General features: G+C 37.3%; 1 protein-coding gene across 5 annotated transcripts in view; it reads left to right on the top strand.

The window, feature by feature from the left end:
• NTNG1 (netrin G1) overlaps positions 1 to 22,569 on the top strand; it is a 349,817-nt gene that overhangs the window by 1,630 nt on the left and 325,618 nt on the right. For all 5 annotated transcript variants that reach the window (XM_045081977.1, XM_045081973.1, XM_045081974.1 and 2 more), the window contains exon 2: positions 6,494 to 7,253. In XM_045081977.1, coding sequence (XP_044937912.1) covers positions 7,008 to 7,253 — 246 coding nt within the window. In that variant the 5' untranslated portion in view covers positions 6,494 to 7,007. The remainder of the gene's footprint in view (positions 1 to 6,493; positions 7,254 to 22,569) is intronic.

Genomic DNA, 22,569 nt, shown 5'->3' with positions numbered 1-22,569 from the left:
GGAGCCGCGGCGCGCACACAACCCGCACACTCTGACACCCACACACGAGTCTTCCTGGGTGTGCGCCCCGAGCGGGTTAGGGAGGGGTGTGTGTGCGTCTGTGTGTGTGTGTCTGTGTGTCTGTGTGTGTCTGTGTGGCATCCGGAGCCTGGGCGCTGGGTGGGTGCCTCGGTGGACGGACTCACAGGCATCCGGCGCGCTCCCCCTCTCGCACACACACCTGGCCACACACAAGGCACTGGAGGGTTCTTTTTTCCCTTTTTTGCCAGTTGTCTCTGCTTTGGGGAAAAACTTGCCTTCTTGCTGGCCCTGCGGAGCTGGTGGCCACACTGAGAGCTTTTGAAGTCCCCTTCTTTTAATCTCCGTTATTGGTGCAAGATTAAAGCATTACTATCCCATGATGTGCAGCTGGGGAGAAGGGAGAATTGAAAGAGGACCTGACTTGGTGTAGGAATGCTTTGGAATATTTTCTCAGATTCTTTACTGGCATTACTTTAATCGGTGGATGGATTTGGCTAGAGACATTGAATTCCTATCCTCTATGGGTCTGTGGATATCTATATATAATACGAATAATCCCGAATATTATTGGGCCCAAAATAACCAATTAAGTGATTCATACCCGGGAAAAGTTAGATAAAAAAAGAAACTGCGCCCTCTGCTGTTTGTTGTAGTAACCTCACCCGGGTACCTCCACCCCCCACCCCATCCATTTAGGAGGTTGTCATCTTGCAGGGCTTGCCGGAAAATTCCTAGCGGGGATTTTAAAGCAACTTTATTTGGAAAAGTCGGAGGTTGCGTTCCCATCATCGCATCAGGTATAGATTTCCAGAGAGTAGAGGCTTTTGTTACCCCACTCCTCTTCCATTCTCCTCTCTACTCGGAATGGTAATGGAGCCACTCGTTATCATAACAGTTTGTCAATCTTTGGAATGGAAAATTCTGAGTAAGATTCAGAATTCCACTAAACATATGGTGTATCTGGCAGTAGATTTGCTCTAGAAATAAGGCCCTGTTTTATGATTGAAAATACTAAAAGTTGTCTTACAGAAACGAGGGGAAATTCACCAGAAAGATCTCCAACAAAATCATTTATTCGAATTTACTTAATGGTTAAGCTCCTTAGAAAAAGTTTCCCAGAAATTCACTTTTTCAGAGGAGCAAGGCTTTTGTAATTTGTCTAGCCCTTGAGAGCATCTCTAACCTGTGGGGAATTAGCAACCTCAGATTTCATTAAGTATATTGTGTCACTTTGAATGTCTTACCCACCCACCCCCCTTTCTCTTTGGCAAAGAGAAGGCAGCTCAATAACTGTTCAAGATTCTTTTGGAAGATAAGCAGCTTTCAGTTTTTCATTAAGATAAAATTTGGGTATTTGCATGTGGATCAGGACACAAAGGAAAAAAAATGCATCAAGTGTTTTGCATTTACTGTTGTTCCAGCTTATGTATGTAGGGGATATATTTCCTTTTCTCTTCTGGATACCATGAAATGACATCTATTTCACCACTAAAGATCAACATGAGGGCATTCAGAATTCCATCTGTGGCTATTAATGTGGTTATATTTCCTATTGTGAAATTTAAGAGCAATTGTCTTAAATTTTTGTAAGACAACAGTTTATTTTATTTGCACACAAACCTTTTTTTTTTTCTTTTCTGTTGAGATTTTTGTTTTGTCAGCTTTCACAAGGCATGTGTGTTGAAGTGATTCAGGTTAGCTTTTTTAGGATGACGCTAATGTATTTTGCAGTTTCCTTTTGTATATTTGCAATTGGCGCAACTACTTGTCTGCTTCTATTACTATTCAAAAAAAATCAGGTAATATGTCAAAAAAATTTAAACAATTATGCTTTTATTTTATGTTTTCTAAGTATTGTAATGATTTGGAGAGTTTTAGAGTTACAAGAGCATAAAGTCGCTTGGAAAGAAATAAGATTTCATGCAAATCAGAAAGTCAGTTATTATGTTAACAAAACAAGTGTGTGTGTGTGTGTGTGTGTGTGTGTGTGTGTGTAGATATTATAGGTCAGTAAGAGATATAGTGTACTTTAAAAAAGAATGTTATCTTCAGAATCCAGAGTTTTGTTTCAAAACTTCAGGTGGGTGTAGATTTTCTTAAATGTGCGTTTGAAACCTTGGATGTCTGAACTTGCCTAAGTAAGAAGGAAAGATTTGTTGTTCTATGGTAATGAAATACCAGATTTCTTCCAGACTTAACTGATTCTGAAATAATTTTATGTATTATCCCATCCCCTAACATCCTGCCAAGTATATGCTATCTGATTTCTCTAATCATTCTTCTCTCATGAGAAAACCGAGATCTTTCAAATTCTAAGGTGTGCTATTTGGTTTTATTAAGAATCTCATGATAGGCAGTTGCTCATAATACCCAATCAAGGATGAGTAAAATATGTCAATGATGTTTCAGTACTTGTTAAATTCCTTCTATTTTGAGAGACAGCTAACAAAAGGGTAGAAGCAAATGTTTCCCATTTAAGATGACTAGAAAATGCTCTCTTCACAACAATAAATAAATGCAAAAAGCATTCAGTATATCTTAAATATCTCGTCTAGTCAATCTCACTACAACAGTGTTGGAATCTGCTTATTTTGGTAGGTGATAGCATTTGGGGATATCTTAATCTCTTTATACTTTTCACTCAATGAAATGTGATTATAGTTAGTGTTCTTTTTGTTCCTTCCCATTCAGAAACATGCCTATTTATAAAATTTTTAATGTCTATGAGGAATGAGTCAATAGCTGTCTATTTCAGGTGCCCCTGTGTTTATGGAATAAATAGCCTACTACTACCACCCCCACCTCCTAGTGAGATTATATAATAAAACGAATGAGCTAGAGTTAACAGATTTACTGTCAATATTTTCCTCTCAGTTGATGAAATTGGCAATTTTTTTTTTTTAAAGAATGTAATTGTCTATACTATTGACCACTATTACTCCCATGTACTATTTTGGAAGGCTTCTCTTCTGATGAGAAAAGGCCTGTGAAATTCCTTCTCCAAAGTTATTTCCAGGTGGAAGGGAATTAGCTTCAGAATCCTGGAAAAAGATGTCCTGTGAATGCAAAGCCATGTTATAGCCCCTTTTAGTCCAGATCAATAACATCTGTCAACTTGAGGATATGACATAATTTTATATTTTCATATTGGCTCTGCAAATTTATATATCAGTGAGAGTCTATGGAGTTCTCATAGCATATTAATGGGTATTTTGATTAAAGAGGACTTCTCAGCGCTTTAGTGCACAGGTAGAGATGACGGCATTATTTGAAAACAGTTCGTTCCCAAGGTTTGCAAAGCAAAGAACTGGTACCTGGGGCTGCATGGAGCTCTTCTGAAGCTGCTCACATTTAGGTGATGGGGATACCTCAGGCAGTTTCAAAGCCCCCATTACTTGACAATTAGGTCCGTTATGGGCCAGAAGGGGTTGGTATGGTACACTAAATCCCCAAATATGTCATTGACTGTCCTTCTCATTATCCGTTTGCCAAACTATTTGCTGTGATGACCTAGCTTTTAAGAAGCTGTTGATGATTTTAACCTGGTTGAATGCATAGCCTGATGGGAACTGGTACCATCAGGCAATAGAGGTTGGGGGCAAATAGTATTGTATTTTCATATCATTTTATTGTCTTCGAAAACTCCGTAATTATACTGAGTAGCAAATTCCCCATTTTGACAGAGGCCTCTTTTCCACTGCGTGTCCTGGAAATTCATAGTTTTAATTTCTTCTTAATTTTAAATTAAGAGGATTTTCTTTGAAGTGTAAGTGGCACTAAAAAAAAGTAAGGAGACCCGACATGAAGAATACATTCTAGATTACATGCTACAAATACAAAAATTAGAATAAAATTAAGCAATTATGTTAAAGAACAGTTTAGTGACCCTCTGCTCCTGATCTGTAATATGCCGTGGTCAATATCTTTTTCTGTGTCAATGGGAGCTCATTAAATGTAAATTCTGCAGACTAACTGAACCATGCCATATTAGTGCTTGCCAAAGCTTGACATTTTTAATACATTAATAATATGTCTGTAATGTAATGGAAAACTATTAATCACAACTGGTTATGTGCCAGAAATTTAAGCTATAATTGGCTGCTTCTTGTCAAGAATGTCTGTCGCACAGTCCTGCAACTGCCTAATATTCAAATATCTTGCACTCCTCTGCATTTTTCCTTGTCAGTTCTCTAAATTTGATCAATGGTATAGTCCATAATTCTGTGTAATGACCATCATTATAATTCTGCTATTTTTTAATGAGAATTCGTTATATTGGGATTGCTGTTGTGTCAAGAAACAGTAACAGGTTCACATACATTTCCTTAGTGCCCAAATTTTCCACGTACATCTATGTGGTCATCCTTTACTCAGTGGTTGCAATAAGGCAAATGTGGATAAAGACAGAGTTACAAAGAATAAATAAATTAGGGGGTAACATTTATTGGTTCAAAAAAAAAGTGAAGGTTAATCTCAGAGCATTCAAATGTATACTTAAGGTCACATTTTAAAAACAGTATTAAAAACTAACTCATAATTTTCATTCCATTCAAACTCAGAGCAGTCCATTCCCGGTCTTTCAAGATTATATTGTTCTTGATAAAGAAGTTGCTATGTATTTGAACCTAAGAATTGAAGTTAATAATTTCTAGTCTAGTAGATTTTACACTCCTTCTGTTGTAATGCCCAGGCCCAGCTCCCCAACAGCCCATGAAAGTGTTTGTTCTTGTTATAATGAAGTAGTAAACACAGTTGAAAAATGAATCTAGAAAATGTGCATTTGTATTATTTTAACACCTTTACAGATTATTAATTGTCAAATTGTTGGACATTTCTGAAAATATCAACTTAGGATGACCACTGAGTCTGAAAAAGCAGAGGGCTGCAGTAGCCAAAGCACATGCTTCTCTGTGATTTCTTTCCCTTTAGTTTAAGATATCAAAATGCGCCCAACACACCTATGTGTTATAAGGAGGAGGCAGATTCAAATCTGCAGTTTATACATGTTTAGACAAACTGCTAATTATTGCTTCATAGGACCTCAAATATTCAACACTTTTCCTAATATAAAATACCACAAATTACAGCTGTATGATAACATTTTATGAATTGAATATAATGAAAATTGCACTTGCATCCATAAAGCAATTATTATAAATTACTTTGCTATGGAAACACTATTCAGCCATCCAGTGGCATTTCATAGTTTTTGTGGCTGAGTTCATTTCAAGATGGTGCATTATTTAAATATATTGACTTCCTTTTATAAGATTGTTTGAAGATAGCAAACTTCCCTATTTAAAGCGCCTAATGTGAATTAAAGGGTCCGTAATGATATTTTCCAAACCGCAGGCGTTTTTTCGTCCTTTTCCAGTTGTTTAAAAAACAGTTACTGGGACTCTGACAATATGAACGAACTAATTACACAAATACCTCTTTTTTACACCTGGTTTCCAAATATTGTGTTTGGTTTGACTTGGACAGTGATTTCTAAAGAGCAAAGTTGCCAGTTCACCCTCTCCAATGATTAGGACCCATGCTTGTGGAGGGTGAGTTATCAGCTAACCCAAAGTACTGTTAAACAGTAATTTTTATTTTCTCTTAGAATTAGTGCCATATTATTCTGCTTCATGGCCTGTTAACTCACCCTCAGCTATTTTTATGTGTGCATTTTAAATTGTGCGTTTTACTACAGAGCTTTTAGTTTTAAAGCAGCGTATAATACTCGCCTTTGGGACAAATCCTCTTCTTCTGTTACAGAAAGTAAGTGCAAATGCAGATGTAATGGCTATAAAAAGATGTAAGAAAATAGAAGATTCATGTGAAAAGAAAATTTGCTCCTTTGGTTTTATTTTTGAGTATTTTTTTTTTTCTAGAGAGCCAAGTTATCTTTATCACTAACTGCAACTAAACAAAAGAGGCTAAATTCTTCCAATATAATGAGCAAATCCAAGGGGACAGCCTTGTGCCAACAATGCTGGTTTTCACTCCAGCTAACAAAAGCTAAGAAATGTACAAGGAATTTAGAGATTTTTAGGGTCTCTTTGCCAATAGACAAAAGGCATACAAGTAGTTGTCACTTTTTTGTCATTGTTATAAAAGCATTCATTTCACCCATTGTTCTCCTGGAAGATTTTCTAGCACTGCAATTCATGAGAAATGTTTAAATCTAGCTGCTTGCTCTCAGTTTTGTCAAGGTGGAAATATAATTTTTGAAGTGAGGACGTGTAACTCACCTGGGACCTGCACATCTGTCTTTGTTATGGAAGAGTTAAATCCTTCATATCAAGATTCTCCCCAATGTGAGTGATTTCTGTGGTTTGCTCATTCTAGCAAAGCAGCGGAGTAAAGGTTATCCATATTACACCAATTTGCTTTATATTGCATCAAACCTCCCAAATGTCAACATATCATACAGTTTGTAATGCATTGATTCTGGGGCAATAACTCTTACTCTTATTGTTTCTTAAAGGGTGTTGGTGCCAGAAGGAAAGAATGATTGATGAGAAACAAACACCCGGCTATAAACACTCATCCTTTTGCTTCAGATACTGATATCCTGGTGCGTCTGAGCATCCCTCGTGAGCTGTGGGCACCGAGGATCACCCAGGGTTATCGGATGTACGGCAGGAGAGCCATCACTTTGCTAAATCATTCTCTGCCACTGGACATCTTTTACAAACACCAAACCAGACGCGAGTCTAATAGATATGTTCTAGGACAACAAAAAAGCGGCAAGTTATTGTCAACGCCTAACGTCCAAGTATGTTAGGCTTCCACCAAAGTCCTCAATATACCTGAATGCGCACAATATCGACCCTTCGCTTTTAGATTTGGAATCTACATTGAGGTTTCATCCTCTTTTTTTTTTTTTTTAAATATACAGACCTACCTACATATAGACATATATGTATATGTAAAATAGACATAGCTCACAGATAATCAAACCCTGCTTTATTACTGCAAAGATTGCCAAGAATTTAGAGATGTATTTGTCAAGATTCCTGTCAATTCATGCCCTTTGGGTTACAGTGTCCTCGGTGATGCAGCCCTACCCTTTGGTATGGGGACATTATGACGTGTGTAAGACTCAGATTTACACAGAAGAAGGGAAAGTTTGGGATTACATGGCGTGTCAGCCGGAATCCACGGACATGACCAAATATCTGAAAGTAAAACTAGATCCTCCGGACATTACCTGTGGAGACCCTCCTGAGACGTTCTGTGCAATGGTGAGGCAACCCTTTTGCATAACTATTTCCTATGAAGTGGGAGTGTATCGTATATGTGTGCAAGTGCGGTGAGGGTAAAGACTCGACTCATGCAATGAGCCGAATCTGCGGGGGACAGATCTGTGCTAACAGATCCTTCCTTCTCAATGGAGGCTGGCTTGCAGGACCTGGAATTACACATTGCAGTGTGACTGATGCACTGAAATGTACCTTCTGTCTTCCTGCAAGCTAAAGCTTCCACCGAGACTGGTGTACTGTATATAAATTATAAAAGAAAAAATTCAACTGAAGGTTAAATTTCAGATTGGAGTCTGGGAATATGATTAGGTCATATGCATCACGGTAAAGGATAAACTCCATTGGTAAACTGAGTTTAAAAACACAAAGGTTTCTTCACATACCTGTATGAGGCCAGCCCCAAATTTTGTAGTTCAAGGCTAGATTAGAGTTCATTTAGAGTTATCCTCATCTGGACACTGCTGGGATGTGGAAGTCTTCGCTTAGGAGATCAGTGAGAAGAGAAGCAAGGAGAGAGGAGCTAATGCCTCCAGAAAAGTCTCATTTGTCAACTCGTGCACCCCTTATTTTCAAGGGTCACAGTTTTCTATGGGTATTTTAAATATGATTGTTGGAATGTTGAAAATGCATTTGCTGAAAAGTAATGACCTGGGCATACAAATTCAGATACCATCCTTTGATAAGCAGAATTCCAGAATTCATTTTTTTTGTGGTGTACATAAGTCTTTTCCTGGGCAGAGAGTTAAACCCTAGGTGAGAAGGTAACATTGGAGTGATGCATTGAATTTTCACTTAGGATGTGGTTGAAAGTTTACCTAGAAGGTAAGGAGTTTGATGATTAACATGATGTTAAGTCAAAGTGCTAAAGAATTCAGATAGTATATTCATTTGGTTTATGTCAGTGTTTTTCTTTATTATAGGTGGTCTTTATTTGACACTGGAATTGAGATCCCATTTCTCTCCACAGAACAGATATAATCATATGGCAGATTTTAATAGTATTCTTACCTGACTTTATTATCTTGAACCTGGCCTGGCATTTTCAGGATAGTGAAACTATTAATCAAAGTAGCATCTGTTCACAGTCCCCAGTGAGTTAAATTAGCATAAGATCATCTTAGACCTAGCACTGTAGAAAAGGTTTTGTAACAGGAAACAATTTTGAGCAATAAAGAGTGTTTTTACCTAAAAGCTAACGGCTTGCCATTTTTCAGAACTGCCTTTGGGGACTGGTTTGAATTATAGTCTAAACCCGATTTTGTGGAGAGTGAGAAAAAGAGCTTGGCTATTAGGTGTCACTATGACTAAAGTGGCCTGAAAGACTAAATATTTCAAAGAGAGGACCCGTCTTTCTGGGAAACAGGTATGCGGTTTGAAAAAAAAAGGGGAAAAAAGCTACGTTTTAGAAACCAGAAACTTCCAAAAGAGGAGTTTATTCCAACACGTTAGCAAAACTGTGATAAATCTGTAAAAGAGCAGGGACATTTGTTGGCTTTATAGAAAGGTGTTTGATAATCTCTCATAAAAGGTCAAATTTAGGGTCTCACTGCAAATCTGTGATGTAGTTGCTGGGTAGGTAATAGGTCATGTAGTCTTCCACTCCTCACAGCAAGAGAATGAGTTCTGGGCCAGCTCTTCATGTTACAAAGGTTACTGTAGCTCTGTTTATTGGCTTACATGACACTTGTAGTGATATGCCTATTCTGGAATTGTTTAATAATTTACAAATCTAAGTAATATAGCAGATCTGCTTCTTAGGGTGTCCTTTCCACTTACATTGGCCCTGTATGGTGTGTTCAACCTGTGCTTTAAAGCACAGCTTTCCTGATCTCCATGACTGGCAAGAGAACCCTGACTGAGCCCTGCTCCTGTCCTCACGTGGAAGGGTTTACTTGGGGTCTTCAGTGTGCCTCTCTTTCCTACCATGAGTAGAAAAGGGCACTTTATAGAACTTTGCATGGCTGCCTTTCATGGGGACACGGTCTAAAGTCTTTAAACAAGTCCATTCCCTCCCAGTTTACTAGCTGTGTGATGTTAGAAACCAAAAGAGAAAAAAGAATTAAAATGATATCCCCCAGCTTTCTCAAGAGCAGTAATGTAAATACTTAATATGTTTACCCCCAAATGCACAAGGTAGTCTTTTAAAAGGCCACATCTTAGTCAGATGCAGATACTCAGAGGCCTTGGTGCATTTAAGTTTGTCAATGGGCAGAATTGCTTTCCAAGGGAGAGCATAAGATTTGCAGGATGCTACCTATCAATGCTTTATTTGAACTCCTTAATATGCATATGACTGGCATAGCAGATTTAATAACCTATCCTTTAAACACAGACTTTGGGACTATTTCTAAGCATATTATATGCCCAGTCAACAACAATGGCCTAATACAGCAATACTTCTATGTAGTTTTGGATTTTCCATAAAACTCTTTAGCGTAAGGGTTCCTGACACAAGGCTGTAAAGCTATCTTGGGATGCTGTCATATCAGACCTGTGTAGGTGCTCCTTAGCCCAAGGTCTAATGGGAATCCATAAAGCCACTTGTGTTTTGACTTTCCCGTTCTTTCCTCCTTGACGCATGCATCCACACCTGCTCCCTCAGAGTCGTTAGTGCCCATTACATCAGGGGAGCTGCCATGGAAGCACAGTCACTACTTAGCCCTTATATGTAAATGTTTGCTTGCAAAATGGTTTCAGAAATCACCCGCTCTGTTAGTGACACCCTTATTAGCTATGAGTATAACAGTTCTGAGCATCAACGGGCCATTTGGTGAGAGAAAGACCCTGAAGTTCCCATAGCTGATTTGTTTTGTATAAAGTTGAAGTTCATTAGCAATGCGTTAAGAGTCACTCTTGCTGCCTTTCCCTAATGCCCCGTCCTCATATGGCAGTGACCATTCAGGGAGGGAGCGTATAGTTTATTGTAAAACTTAAGGGGAAAAGGGCCACATGATTCCATGTGAAAATAGATCTCTGCTTCCTAACCTGGATGACCTATTTAATAATTCTTCAGTGTCTAGTGATTTTAAATGGTTGTCTATTAATACTACCAGCATTTGGGAATGTTAATTTTATGGGAGCACTCTGACATTTCTATTTATGCGAATAGAATAGGGGAAACAAATACACACACACATATGAATTGGTGTCAGACCATACATTTCTTTTTAATTTAATATATTCCTTTTAAGGATCTGAGAGGTAGAAGAGGGTTAGCCTTTTTTCCTTTTGTTTTGTTGTTGTTGTTGTTGTTAGACTGGTTTAGTATGTTCCTATAGATCATGTCCTTCTCCCAGCCACAAAAAATACATTCCATAGCCCAGCTTTGTCAGAAAACACAGATCATCTAGTGACTGCAATTTGTTTCAATTTGCATAAAGAGCAAATAGGATGATCTGAACCTGCATGTAAAGCTGAAGTGAAAACACAGAGCTCTGACTTGTTCTTTGTGTTTAGACAAACTTCGCTGTCATATCTCCACGCAACACCCCAGTGGCTTAAAAATGGCAAAATTATCTGCAATTATCTCCAGCCTGCAGCTAATTTTCTGGATAAGTTAAACAGAAGCTTTGAAAGGGAGCCTGCAGACGGGAGAAGTCATGTGCGTTTGTACAATGGCTGGTGCGGAAGTGCTGATGGCTATGGAAATGTGAACCCTCGAGAGCTGCTGCGGATTTCAGAGCCAATCAAAACTAAATTAGGAAACAAAGATTATTAAAAAGTCTTCTGTGCATGTAATTTTGGCATAATATTATGAGGTGGACATTAAGTGTTTCCCTTGGAGACCCCAGCATCATTAATGCAGTGTGCCTTTAATTACAAGTAGACTCATATTACTAAAAAATGGAGAAAATAAAGTACTCAGAGGCGTCGTTAGCAATACCCTCATTATGTTTACTGAAATAATTAAAAGAAAGGGTGTAATTTTTCTAAATAAAATGTCAGAATTTGAAATGAAAATGGATTTTCTTTAGGAAATTTACTAATGGCTGCCCACACTCTTGATAGGCATTTATTCAAGCACCATAACAGGTCTATTAACGATCACTCCATATTGTGCTATTTCTAGGTAGACTCCCATTAAGAAAAAAGAAAGACTTTAATTATTGCAAGCATTGTGGATAGAACATATTTCTTTGTGTTCAAATGGAATTTAGAAAGTAGTAGAAAGCCTTTGTGTTTTATGATATTAAAGGAACCCAGTGGGATAAGCGAGCAGTAATGCATAGTCACAGGGCTATCTATAACTTAAATTTCAAATCTGACATCAGCACAGGTTGCCATCTGGTGGCTATCAGGTGGCCTCTGAGAAATTAATTTGATAAACTCAGTTACATTTTCAGTGACAGGGCATTAATATCAATTTTCCAAAAACTGGAAATGACATTGTCTTATATAATAATCAAATAATCTTAAAATATACTCTGTTCTCATGAAACATAATTCAATCAATGAATGAAGTTTTAATAACAGTGACATCTTTCATTTGAACTGATTTATTCCTTAATTAGCCCAGAATGGAATTTTTAAAAAACCTTCGATTCCGTCTTTATTAACACTTCCTTGTTATTTAGTTCATTATTAGGACTTATTTCTTAGAAAAGCTTAATTCATGTTTGCAATGAATTAAGTTTCACGAAGATCAATCTTTTTGATGTATCCCTGTACCAAGTATTTCCTTATTGAGGAGCCTACAAGAGCTCCTTATTATCTGTTGCATCAAGTTTTTAAATCTGGTTATATTCAATTTTATTTCTCACTATTTCCCACTGGGACCCTATGGCACACCCAGGGGACTTAGGGATAGTGATCTGATGGGCAGAGGAATGCTGCATTTGGGTTGAGTCTCATTGGCACAGCATGCACCATGTATCGGTGGGGGAGTGTTGGAAGGATGCTGGGAAAGATTACTGTGGGTCTAACAGAACTTAAAACCATATTATGTCACTAGATATTCTCAGACAGTGTTCTCTAAGGGCAGAAGTGCCTCAGTCTCTGATGGGCTGATGCTTCACAAATATTATTCCAGGATACTGAATGCAGTGATGTGAACTGAGCGTAGAACGCATGCAAAACCAAGAGGTGATGTTGAGAATCCAAGTTAAATAGCATGTGTTCCCTGCCTCCAAAGGAAGTAGAGAAGAGTCCTAAGCAAGATGAATTGTGAAGTAGTGTGTACTCAGAGGATGGGGGAGCAGATAAGCATAGCCAGCACTCAGAATTTAAAGGTGAAATATTATTTTGCTATCTATCAGAGGGCCACTTGGAGAATACTCTCTGGTAGTCAAGTGCCTAAAGTTCAACAGTGTCTGAGAAAGATACAAAAAGCCTGGGTGGGGCAGATTCAAGCACAGTGTTTAAATGACAACCTAGTAGCCTGGTTAATGGTAGAATGACCTTACATCTAGCAGTATGGAGGAGGAGCAAAAATTCATAGAACCTGATGGGTTAGATAGACCTCTATATGTGTGCATATATGTTATATATATAATGTATGTGTGTATATATATATTTAACTTAGTTGATGGTGGAGTATGCTGGGTAAGATTAGCATGGCTCATCTGCCTGGAGCTCCAATATTACACAAAGATTAGGGGGAGCATTTAACTGAATCTACAAATGCAAGATTTTTAAAGGTGGAACATGAGAAAATAGTAAGTGCCTTGTAGTGGATCAATTTGAAGTACCTCCTCTGTCCCCTAAGAATTAATCTTGTTTACTCTCAGTCTAAGGGAATATCACTTGAAAAGTGTGAGAAGCAATCTCCTAAAAATACCATAGCCCTTCCAGATTGTTTTGGAGTCTCAGGCATATTCTCCAGATTGTGTGTGTGTGTGTGTGTGTGTGTGTGGCGGGGGGTGGGTTCTCTTCTAGTTTTGGGACTGTACATAGGATGGGTCTTGGGCTGGCATCTTGATCCTCTGACCTTAAGGACTAGGGTCATCCCCTAGTCTCATGAGTTTTCTCTATGAGGACAAGCAGAGGACATTTCTCTTGCTTGGAATAGTCTGTGCTCCTCTCCACTTTTCTCAAGTCCATCCATCCTTCAAGGTCTATGTGAGGTTGGCTTCTCTATACACACTTTCTGCGAATTTCAGCTCCTATCATTTTCTTCACTGTATATCTGTATTATCCCTTCCTATGTACTGCTATTACTGTATGGCACCATTTAGCACTTGTTACATCTTATTGATTAATACACCCACATGCACTTGTGTTTCATGTGTTTATGCTGCCTCTTTATCTGAATCAATACTCTTTTTTTTTTATGATTTTATTTATTTATTTTGAGAGAATGAGAAAGCATGGGGTAGAGCAGAGAAGGGGGGAGTAGGGAGAGGGAAGGAATCCCAAGCAGATTCCTTGCTGAGCAGGAGGCCCAGCGCTGGACTGGATCTCACAACCCTGAGATCATGACATGAGCTGAAACAAGAGTTGGATGTCAACGGGCTGCGTCACCCCGGCACCCCTGGATCACTACTCTTCAAATGAGATGATACGTAGGCGAGAGCCTTCTGTACTTTGTGATGCCCAGTAGGAACTCAACAGAGACTACACATTTTATTGCTTTTCTACCTCATAACATTTACTATTTTCCTAGGCAACAAATAAGTAATGTCTTTAATGTATTAATTGATCAATTGATTGAATATAGTACTTGATTTTCTAGATTGTTTTCTATTTCTTGAGAACTTTTATCATGTATCTGTTTTTTTCCTCTTCAAATTAAGAGACAACTAGAAAAATTTAGCTACTGTACTTGGGAAGCTTATGAGGATGTTCTCAAGAGAGTTGGGAGAAGCAAAATCTACTCAGCGTTCCAACACTGAAAGTGATATATGAGGGATTTTCAAATTCCATTTCTAATTGAATCTTTTAAATGTATTTTTCCAAATAGAAAATTTTGAAACAATAGAAGAGCTTAACACACAACATTGAAATCATTTTGCCATATTTCTTACAAGTCTTTTTCTCTCTCAATATGTATATTTTGTTTCACAAAATTGGAATCATATCAAGTACATTTTTTCCTCTTTTTTCATTTACTACTACAGTTTTAGCATTTTCTTGTATCGTTATGTATTCTTAGAACCTATGATTTTGATAGCTATAGATATCCCATTGTGTGGGTATACAGTATTTCATTACCCTCTCACCTCAACAACTTACTGTTCTTTGCTTTTCTTTTTCTATTTGTTATGTGCAGTGATGAACATATATAGTATAGTCTTTCTTATTGAACGTATCCTTCTCCCACATCTGAAATCTTCCATATTTAAATGCACATGTTTTTAGACTGTCAAGCTCATTGTATCATATTTAGCTGATGCTAAAGTATAGGGCTGTATTCTTGTGTTCTCAAGGATGGAATCATTACTGAACTAAATAGCATTCTATATGTCAGTCATGGGGACTGAAATCAGTATGTGACTTAGGCACTTCTTTCTGGGCCTTGCTTTTGTGTGGACTTGGAGAGTGTCTAGAGATAGGAGGAAGACAGCTTCTGCTACATAATAGAGAGCAAAGTCGGGGGACCTCTTTAGGAGCAACAAGCTAAGGATGAGCAAATTACACCTTGTAAACTGTACTTGTGGCTTTAAAACTTGCTTTAAATTGATCCACAGTGAGAAACACATTTTATATTACAACTCATTAAATACACACTATCCCACATACACAATGCAAACAAAAGCTTTACAAAAAAAGTATTTACCCTTCCTATGAGCTCTGCCCTCTGATACATTTTTCTTCCTTTATATTTCTTTTTCATTTTAACAGGTAATTGAAAATTATATGTTGATTATGATCCATAGATTGTAAGTAGGATTGTTTTTGAAACTTTGAATAAATGGGAAAATACCATGCTCATCATTGTAGAACTTCCTTTTTTAATTCAACATTATATGTTTGAGATATACTGCTGTGTAGTATTCTACTGTATGGGTATTTCATTTATTTATTTATTTATTTATTTATTTATTTATTTATGGGTATTTCTTTAACCAATGTTCTGTTTCTAGACTTTTGGGTTGTTTGGTTTTCATGCTTTAAGTCTCTTAACTGGAGTCAAATTGTCCTCCAGAAAGTTGATTAGTACACTCTGTTTTTAAGCATTTTACAAAAATGTGGTAGGCATGAGATTCTCATCAGTACTGGAATGTATATTCTTAAAATTTCTTCTAACATAGGGCTTTAGCAGATAAGTGAAAATACATACTTTACCAAAAATAATAATGATAAAATTATATTTACTGTTACCCCCTTTTCTGCTAAGATAAAGACCTCTAACATTTTGCATAGATAAACGAGATATCAGAAATGAAATGACATTTAGTGTCAAAGATGTATTTTTTGCTTATTGACTAGGTAGGTTTTTGATATGTTTCTTGACCATTTACATTTTCGTATTTCTAGTTGTAGGAGTTTTTGCACTTTTTGCCTTTTTTCCTAATTTTTCTGTTGAAAAATTTATATAAAATATATAAATTTGGGCCTTTTAAACAGACACCATTTTTTGGTCAGTTGATTAATTAAAAAATATGAGTATTTTTCCTCCAGAAGAACATGTCTTGTTTCAGAGACTTTTGTACACCCTTCCTTTTGTGGAAATTTTATATTCTTGAACAGGGTTTTGGTGGCAGAGAGTTATCACCTCAGGGCTGAAAAAAATTTCTTGGGGTTGAGAAAAATTCATCTAAGTACCTGCTCATATCTTTGGTCTAATGTAAGAACTTGGAAGAGTTGACATTTACCCTAAGTAAAGCCCCCCTTTTCACTGACAATCAGTCCTTTGGAAACAGTTACATACTGAAACGTATTAATTCTATAAAGTGGCTGGTGTGAAATCTGCGTTGGTTTTAATTCACCAGGCGAATGGGCAGACTAGTTTTTCATGTGCCATGTTTAGATTTCAGAATTTCTTTTCCTACAAAAGGGGAAAGTGGTGAAAGTTGTTTCACACGCTTAATATTGTAAAAGAACTTACTGAGATTGGCAGGTTGTAAGTTCCTTCTCATCTTTCTGGGAATAGATAGATTCGCATAGTATCAGTTCCATGAAAATTAAAGATGTGAGCTAAGGAAGAAGCCAGAATTGGTTTTCCTTCTTTGACCTACTTTGAAACTGACTTCTAAAATATTAAATGAAGAATTGAGCTGGATATTGCTTCAGTACAGAGATATAGTCCTTTTTCGTTCCAGAGGGTTGGTGTCCAGTGAGAAGTCTTGCGGCTCTTATTATAATCCGGTCATGTCTGAACAATGATTTTTTGCTGTTCCATGTAACTTTCTGTTTCTTTCCTGTGGCTCTCTTTCCTTCCTGGAAATGACAAAATGAAGAAATCAAATATACTTCCGAGTAATTTTCTCTCAAGGGAGAGGAGAATTCAACGTAGATGGTCAACACAAGTTACAGACGAGGATGTGTGCAGGATAGAGAAAGTGAGCTGGTGGGCCATCTGATCTGAGGTTGGCTGTGATGCCTGGACCACTCCATTAGAAATATGATTTCAAAGTTTAGAAGACTAAACTTGTACAGGGTGTTAAGGAGCATCAGTGTGTCTACTGTCTGACTCAGAATCACATTCTCTTTAGCTATCACTGGAGTCAGCGCTGTAATAGTGCTTAGCAGAGAGTGAAGCCTACAGTAGAACTTAATACATGCTTGTTGAACTGAACTCATGCTGTATTTTTACAAGTTATGTTTGTAGTTGATCTTTATCAAGAACTTACATGGTGCCATGCACTGGACTAAACGCAACCTTTGTTGGTTCATGTCTGTAGTCCTATCATTGTCCTTATTTATCAGGTGGAGTGATTGAGGCATGAGGTTCAATAACTTTTCCAACCAAGTGGTGGGATCAGGATATAAACCCAGGCAGTCTGACATGCATGTCCAACTCTTAAACCATACTATAAATCCCTCCCTAATTTTATTTGTCATATGTGGGATACAACCATCATGAAAACCGTTTCAAAAATAACATTTATGATTTGGACTATGAGCACAATACTATGATTTTGTTATTTAAAAAGCCTTTTATCTGAAATAACCTCAGAAAATTGGATTCTGTAAGCAGAGTGTGGGGAATGTTGGAAATACACATTATGTGATGAGTGTCTTCATTCAGGGATAAGAGAACCAATCAGCAGTGTTTGTTTCCATTCCTGCTTTCTTTTCCATTAACGTGTTCATATAAATGGAAATAAGCTGTTAGAAATCATACAGAGCAGAGTACATATTGTGTTCACCATCTAAAACCAGAATAATAAGTCAGCAACTGTTGGCTAGTTAACAAAATCATATTCTTGTGGGGGAGGTGTTGAGAAAAGTAGTTAGTGTGATGCTTTTGATTTTTTTTAACAGTATCAATAACAACTGTTACATGCTGTCTCCACTCAGTTGTCTAGTAGGCATTTTAAACTTAACACATTTATTATAGAACTCTTGATTTCTTCTCCCCAAATGGATTTTGCCTGTAGTCTTTCCCATATCTATAAACAGCAGCTTATATTTATCTAGTTGCTCAAGACGAAAAATCTAGGAATCCTCTTTAACTCCTTTATGTCCCTCACAACACATATCAGCAAGTCCTGTGGGCTAAACCTTCAGAAATCTATCCCAAATCAGATTGCTTTTTACCCTCTCTACTTCTAACAACTAGGTCCCAACCAGCTTTATATCCAGGCTAGACCCCTGTGGTATTTCCTAACTGATCTCCTTGCTTGCAAACTCTTGCCCTGTTACCAAATTCATGTTCCATAGTACCATAATATATCATATGTCATAATATAACATATAATATAAATATAGTATAGAAATATACACATATAGTATAAATATAATATACAAATAAAATATATAATATAAATATTATGTAATTAGGGAATATAATTATATAATATACATATGGATAACATTTTAAACACCTGAATCAATCAGGTCTTGTCCTTGTTCAATTTCCTCCCTAGCTGTGTCCCATTAAGAATTAAATCTAAGGGGTGCCTGGGTGGCTCAGTGGGTTAAGCCGCTGCCTTCAGCTCAGGTCATGATTTCAGGGTCCTGGGATCGAGTCCCGCATCAGGCTCTCTGCTCAGCAGGGAGCCTGCTTCCTCCTCTCTCTCTCTCTGCCTCTCTGCCTACTTGTGATCTCTCTCTGTCAAATAAATAAATAAAATCTTTAAAAAAAAAAAAGAATTAAATCTAAGGGGCGCCTGGGTGGCTCAGTGGGGTAAGCCTCTGCCTTCAGCTCAGGTCATGTTCTCAGTGTCCTGGGATCAAGCCCCACATCGGGCTCTCTGCACAGCAGGGAACCTGCTTACCCCTCTCTCTCTGGCCTGCCTCTCTGCCTACTTGTGATCTCTGTCTGTCAAATAAATAAATAAAATCTTAAAAAAAAAAAAAAGAATTAAGTCTAAACCCTTACTACTGCCTGAAAGGTCTTATGTAATCTGGTCCTTAAAAACCTCTTTGAAGTCCACTCTGATCACTCCCTATCTTGCTCAGTCCAGTCTGCCTGCAACTTCTTGGTGTTTCACATAAAACTATGTTTATTCTTGCCTGTTGTTTGGACCTGCATTCTCAAAATCCTCCCAAAGCTCCCTCCCACCTTTTATTCAAGTTTCTGCTAAAACATCTTTTGTAAGGAAGCCTATCTGATCACCTTATTTAAATAACATCTCTTTCTTGCTCTATCCATTCCTTGAGCCTGCTTAATATTTTCTTTATTAAATTTATTATAGAGGGTGATATTCAAACTATTTAACAACTGGGACAGCATCAACACAGAACAATCAGAAAAGACATCTATGGATATGCCTTACTTGGTACCATCTGACTGATGGTATATCAGTCAGACAGATGGAATATCAGTTCCAATGACTAGACATTTATTATGTTATATACTGCTCATATACTTATGTCCCTTTTCTCTTCCACAATATAAAACCCAGAGGACAGGAACTTTGTCTTATGTCTGTCCATGGTAGGGCTCAACAAATACTTGTTGAATGAATAAATGGGCTGCTAACACAGAGATATGTTAATTTGATGATAGCATTCATATCAGAGATTATTGCTCTAATACATACATGGTCTTTAAAGTATTTAAGCTATGTTGGAGGTCCTTAATCTTGAGGGTATCATAAATATTTTCTTCTCTTTTTTTTAGTTTTTAAAATTTAAAGTATAGAACCAATATAACAAATATAGGTACACCCAGCACTTAAAATTAACAATGATGAAGTTACATTGTTTTCAATAGGATTTTAAAACATACATAAACATTACCTATTGAGTCAAAGCCATCTTGTTTCCTTCCCCTGGTCTGTTCCTTGCCTCCCTTTTCCAGAGGAAACCAGTATCATAAATGTAGGGTAGTTCCCTGTAGTCCATTTTTTGCATTTTTGAACATGAAGCTTATATGTTCATAAGCAAGTTATAGTTTTGACTTTGGATTTTTTAATGTTACCATCCTGAAAAACTAGTCTGTAACTTTTTCATTCAATGCTATTTTCATAAATTATATTTTTTGGTCTGTATGCTCTATTTCCTTCATATTAAAATGCTATCTATCTATTCCATTGGATACATATATTCTTCAATTGTGGGAATTTAGCAAGTTTTATTTGTTTGTTTTTAGTTTTTTGTAATTACAATCCACTCAACAAGAAACATCTTTTTTTTTTTAAAGATTTTATATATTTATTTGACAGACAGAGATCTCAAGCAGGCAGAGAGGCAGACAGAGAGAGAGAGAGGAGGAAGCAGACTCCCCACTGAGCGGAGAGCCCGATGCGGGGCTCAATCCCAGGACTCTGGGATCATGACCCGAGCCTAAGGCAGAGGCTTTAACCCACTGAGCCACCCAGGTGCCCCAAGAAACATCTTCATACCTAGATCTTGGTGAATGTGAGCAAGAGTTCTTTTGTCTTGTTCTGTTTATCTTAAGATGTGCACAAAGAAACTAATCTGTGGGCTATAGCATACTGAATTTCATCAAATCTAGTTGCACTACTTTGCATTCCTACTGACAGATTATGAGGGTTCTTTTAAGTCTTGTTTTGCATTGTTTACTGATGTATTTCCGCTTGTTATGTAATGAAAAATATTTAAGAAACTGTATTTCTTTTTTTTAAAGATTTATTCTTTTAAAGATTTTATTTATTTATTTGACAGAGATCACAAGTAGGCAGAGAGAAAGGAGGAAGCAGGCTCCCTGTGGAACAGAGAGCCCTATGTGGGGCTCGATCCCAGGACTCTGGGATCATGACCTGAGCTGAAGGCAGAGGCTTTAACCCACTGAGCCACCCAGGCGCCCCAAGATTTATTTTTTTGAGAGGAAGCATGAGCAGGGGAGTGAGGTGGTGAGTATGAGCGGCGGGGCCAATGGATAGGGAGAGAGAGAATCTCAAGCAGATTCCATACCCAGCACGGAGCTCTACACAGGGCTCAGTTTCACCACCCTGATATCATGAGCTGACTGAAACCAAGAGTAGGTCACTCAGCCAACTGAACCACCCGGGTTCCCCCTAGAAATCGTGTTTTTTTAATTGCCTTAGTTTTCAGGAAACTCATAGTTGGATTTTATGATCTATCCTAGCAACCATAATTAACTCAGGATTTTTGATAAAACCATATGTATCATGGCTCTTAATCTCTCATCTTTGTTTTAATTATTTAATAGTAAATCACTTGGAAGTTGTATGAACATCACGAATGAATATTCATAATGTCAAATCGACAGGAGGATGCATGAAATTTGCAGGACTAAATATTGAGTGAAACAATAAACAAACTTCCTTGACGATCTTTTTTACAGAGGGCAACAAATTTTAGGAGTAATATTTTGCGTCTGGCTACCTGAATTGAAAGGTATACTTTGACCTGTACAATTTACACAAAAATCACAGCTTAAAAAATTATTTTGAGTATTTATATGTATGTAATCTTTTTTCCAAAATCACTTTTTCATTACTAGAGTATAACGATAGCCAATAGTGCTTTTAAACTGGAAGTCTCCTTGCTTACTTTGCAAGATGATGTATAAATATTGCTTCATCCATCACCAGAATGACTTGTCTCCTGGATGAAAACCTGAGGGTGATGTGGAACTGTAATAAATTTGGACAGTAAGGGAAGGGTTCCATTTCCAATTAAAACCACAGCCAGGAAGTTTCCATTTATACTGACAATATAGGTACACTATCAGTACATATTTTATGCATTTGCTTCTTCGTTTGGGGCAAATTGGCATTGTTTTAGGAGGAGTAGCAGTAAAGGAGTAGCTTTACACTTATTTATACCCTCCCAAGAAAGAGTCCATTGCCCTTTCCAGACAGGAAGTTTCTAGGATCCCTGGGTCTTAGACATTTAGAGCCAAGCATTCAGAAGATGAGTTGTCTACCTTGGGAGAGTGCATGCTTTTAGGGATATTTTATTGGATTCAAACAGTCTCCATTCAAGTTCCAACTTAATCAAGTTATTTCATTTTTTTGTTTTTGTTTTTGTTTTTGTTTTGAGGGACAGTAAGATAATGATGTACTTAGCACAATGCCTGGCACATAGGAGATGCCCAATAAATATTAATGGCTTTGTCATTGTGATGATCATTTCTATTGATAAAAGTTTAAGCATTCTAATTCTCATTTTCTAATTTGAAGGGATCCTCGAATGCTGTCCCTTTAGTTTTCCTTTCTGTGAACTGTCTGGCCTTTCCTGATGTTACAAATGGCATCTAATAACTAACTGCTTATGAAGTTCTGGCTCCAAGCCAGGTATTTAAAATCAAAATAATTTCACAACTGTGGTTTTAAAATAAATGGTATGTATTCTAAATAACACAGTATTAAAATAATCATTCATGGTTGCAATGGCATTTGCATTTGAGATTGTAATGGATCACTGTTTTAACAAATGCCCTAGACATGTCTAATGACTGCATAATGACTGTCTAAAAACAAAAGAAAATGTTAACAAAATAAATAACTATGTGAATATAAATTAAATTAAACTCATTTTACTTAAATTATTATTATTATTATTATTATTTTTTAGAGAGAGAGAGAGTGCGTGCATGAGCAGGGGGGAAGGGCAGTGGGAGAGGAAGAGAAAGAATCTTAAAGAAGTTCCACACGCAGTACAGAGCCTGACATGGGGCTTGAGCTCATGACCCTGAGATCATGACCTGAGCTGAAACCAAAAGTCAGATGCCCCTAAACGCTCATTTTATTAATCAGTTATTGGAATGGCTCAATGCATTGGCTGTCATGGATGCTTTCACATAAAAGAGAGAAATTCA

This window comes from Mustela putorius, unplaced genomic scaffold (assembly GCF_011764305.1).
Source record: "Mustela putorius furo isolate JIRA1106 unplaced genomic scaffold, ASM1176430v1.1 tig00000585_pilon_pilon_pilon, whole genome shotgun sequence".
Classification (NCBI taxonomy): Eukaryota; Metazoa; Chordata; class Mammalia; order Carnivora; family Mustelidae; genus Mustela; species Mustela putorius.
The sequence above is the reverse complement of the archived record's forward strand: the minus strand, read 5'-3'. Positions and strand labels throughout refer to the sequence as shown.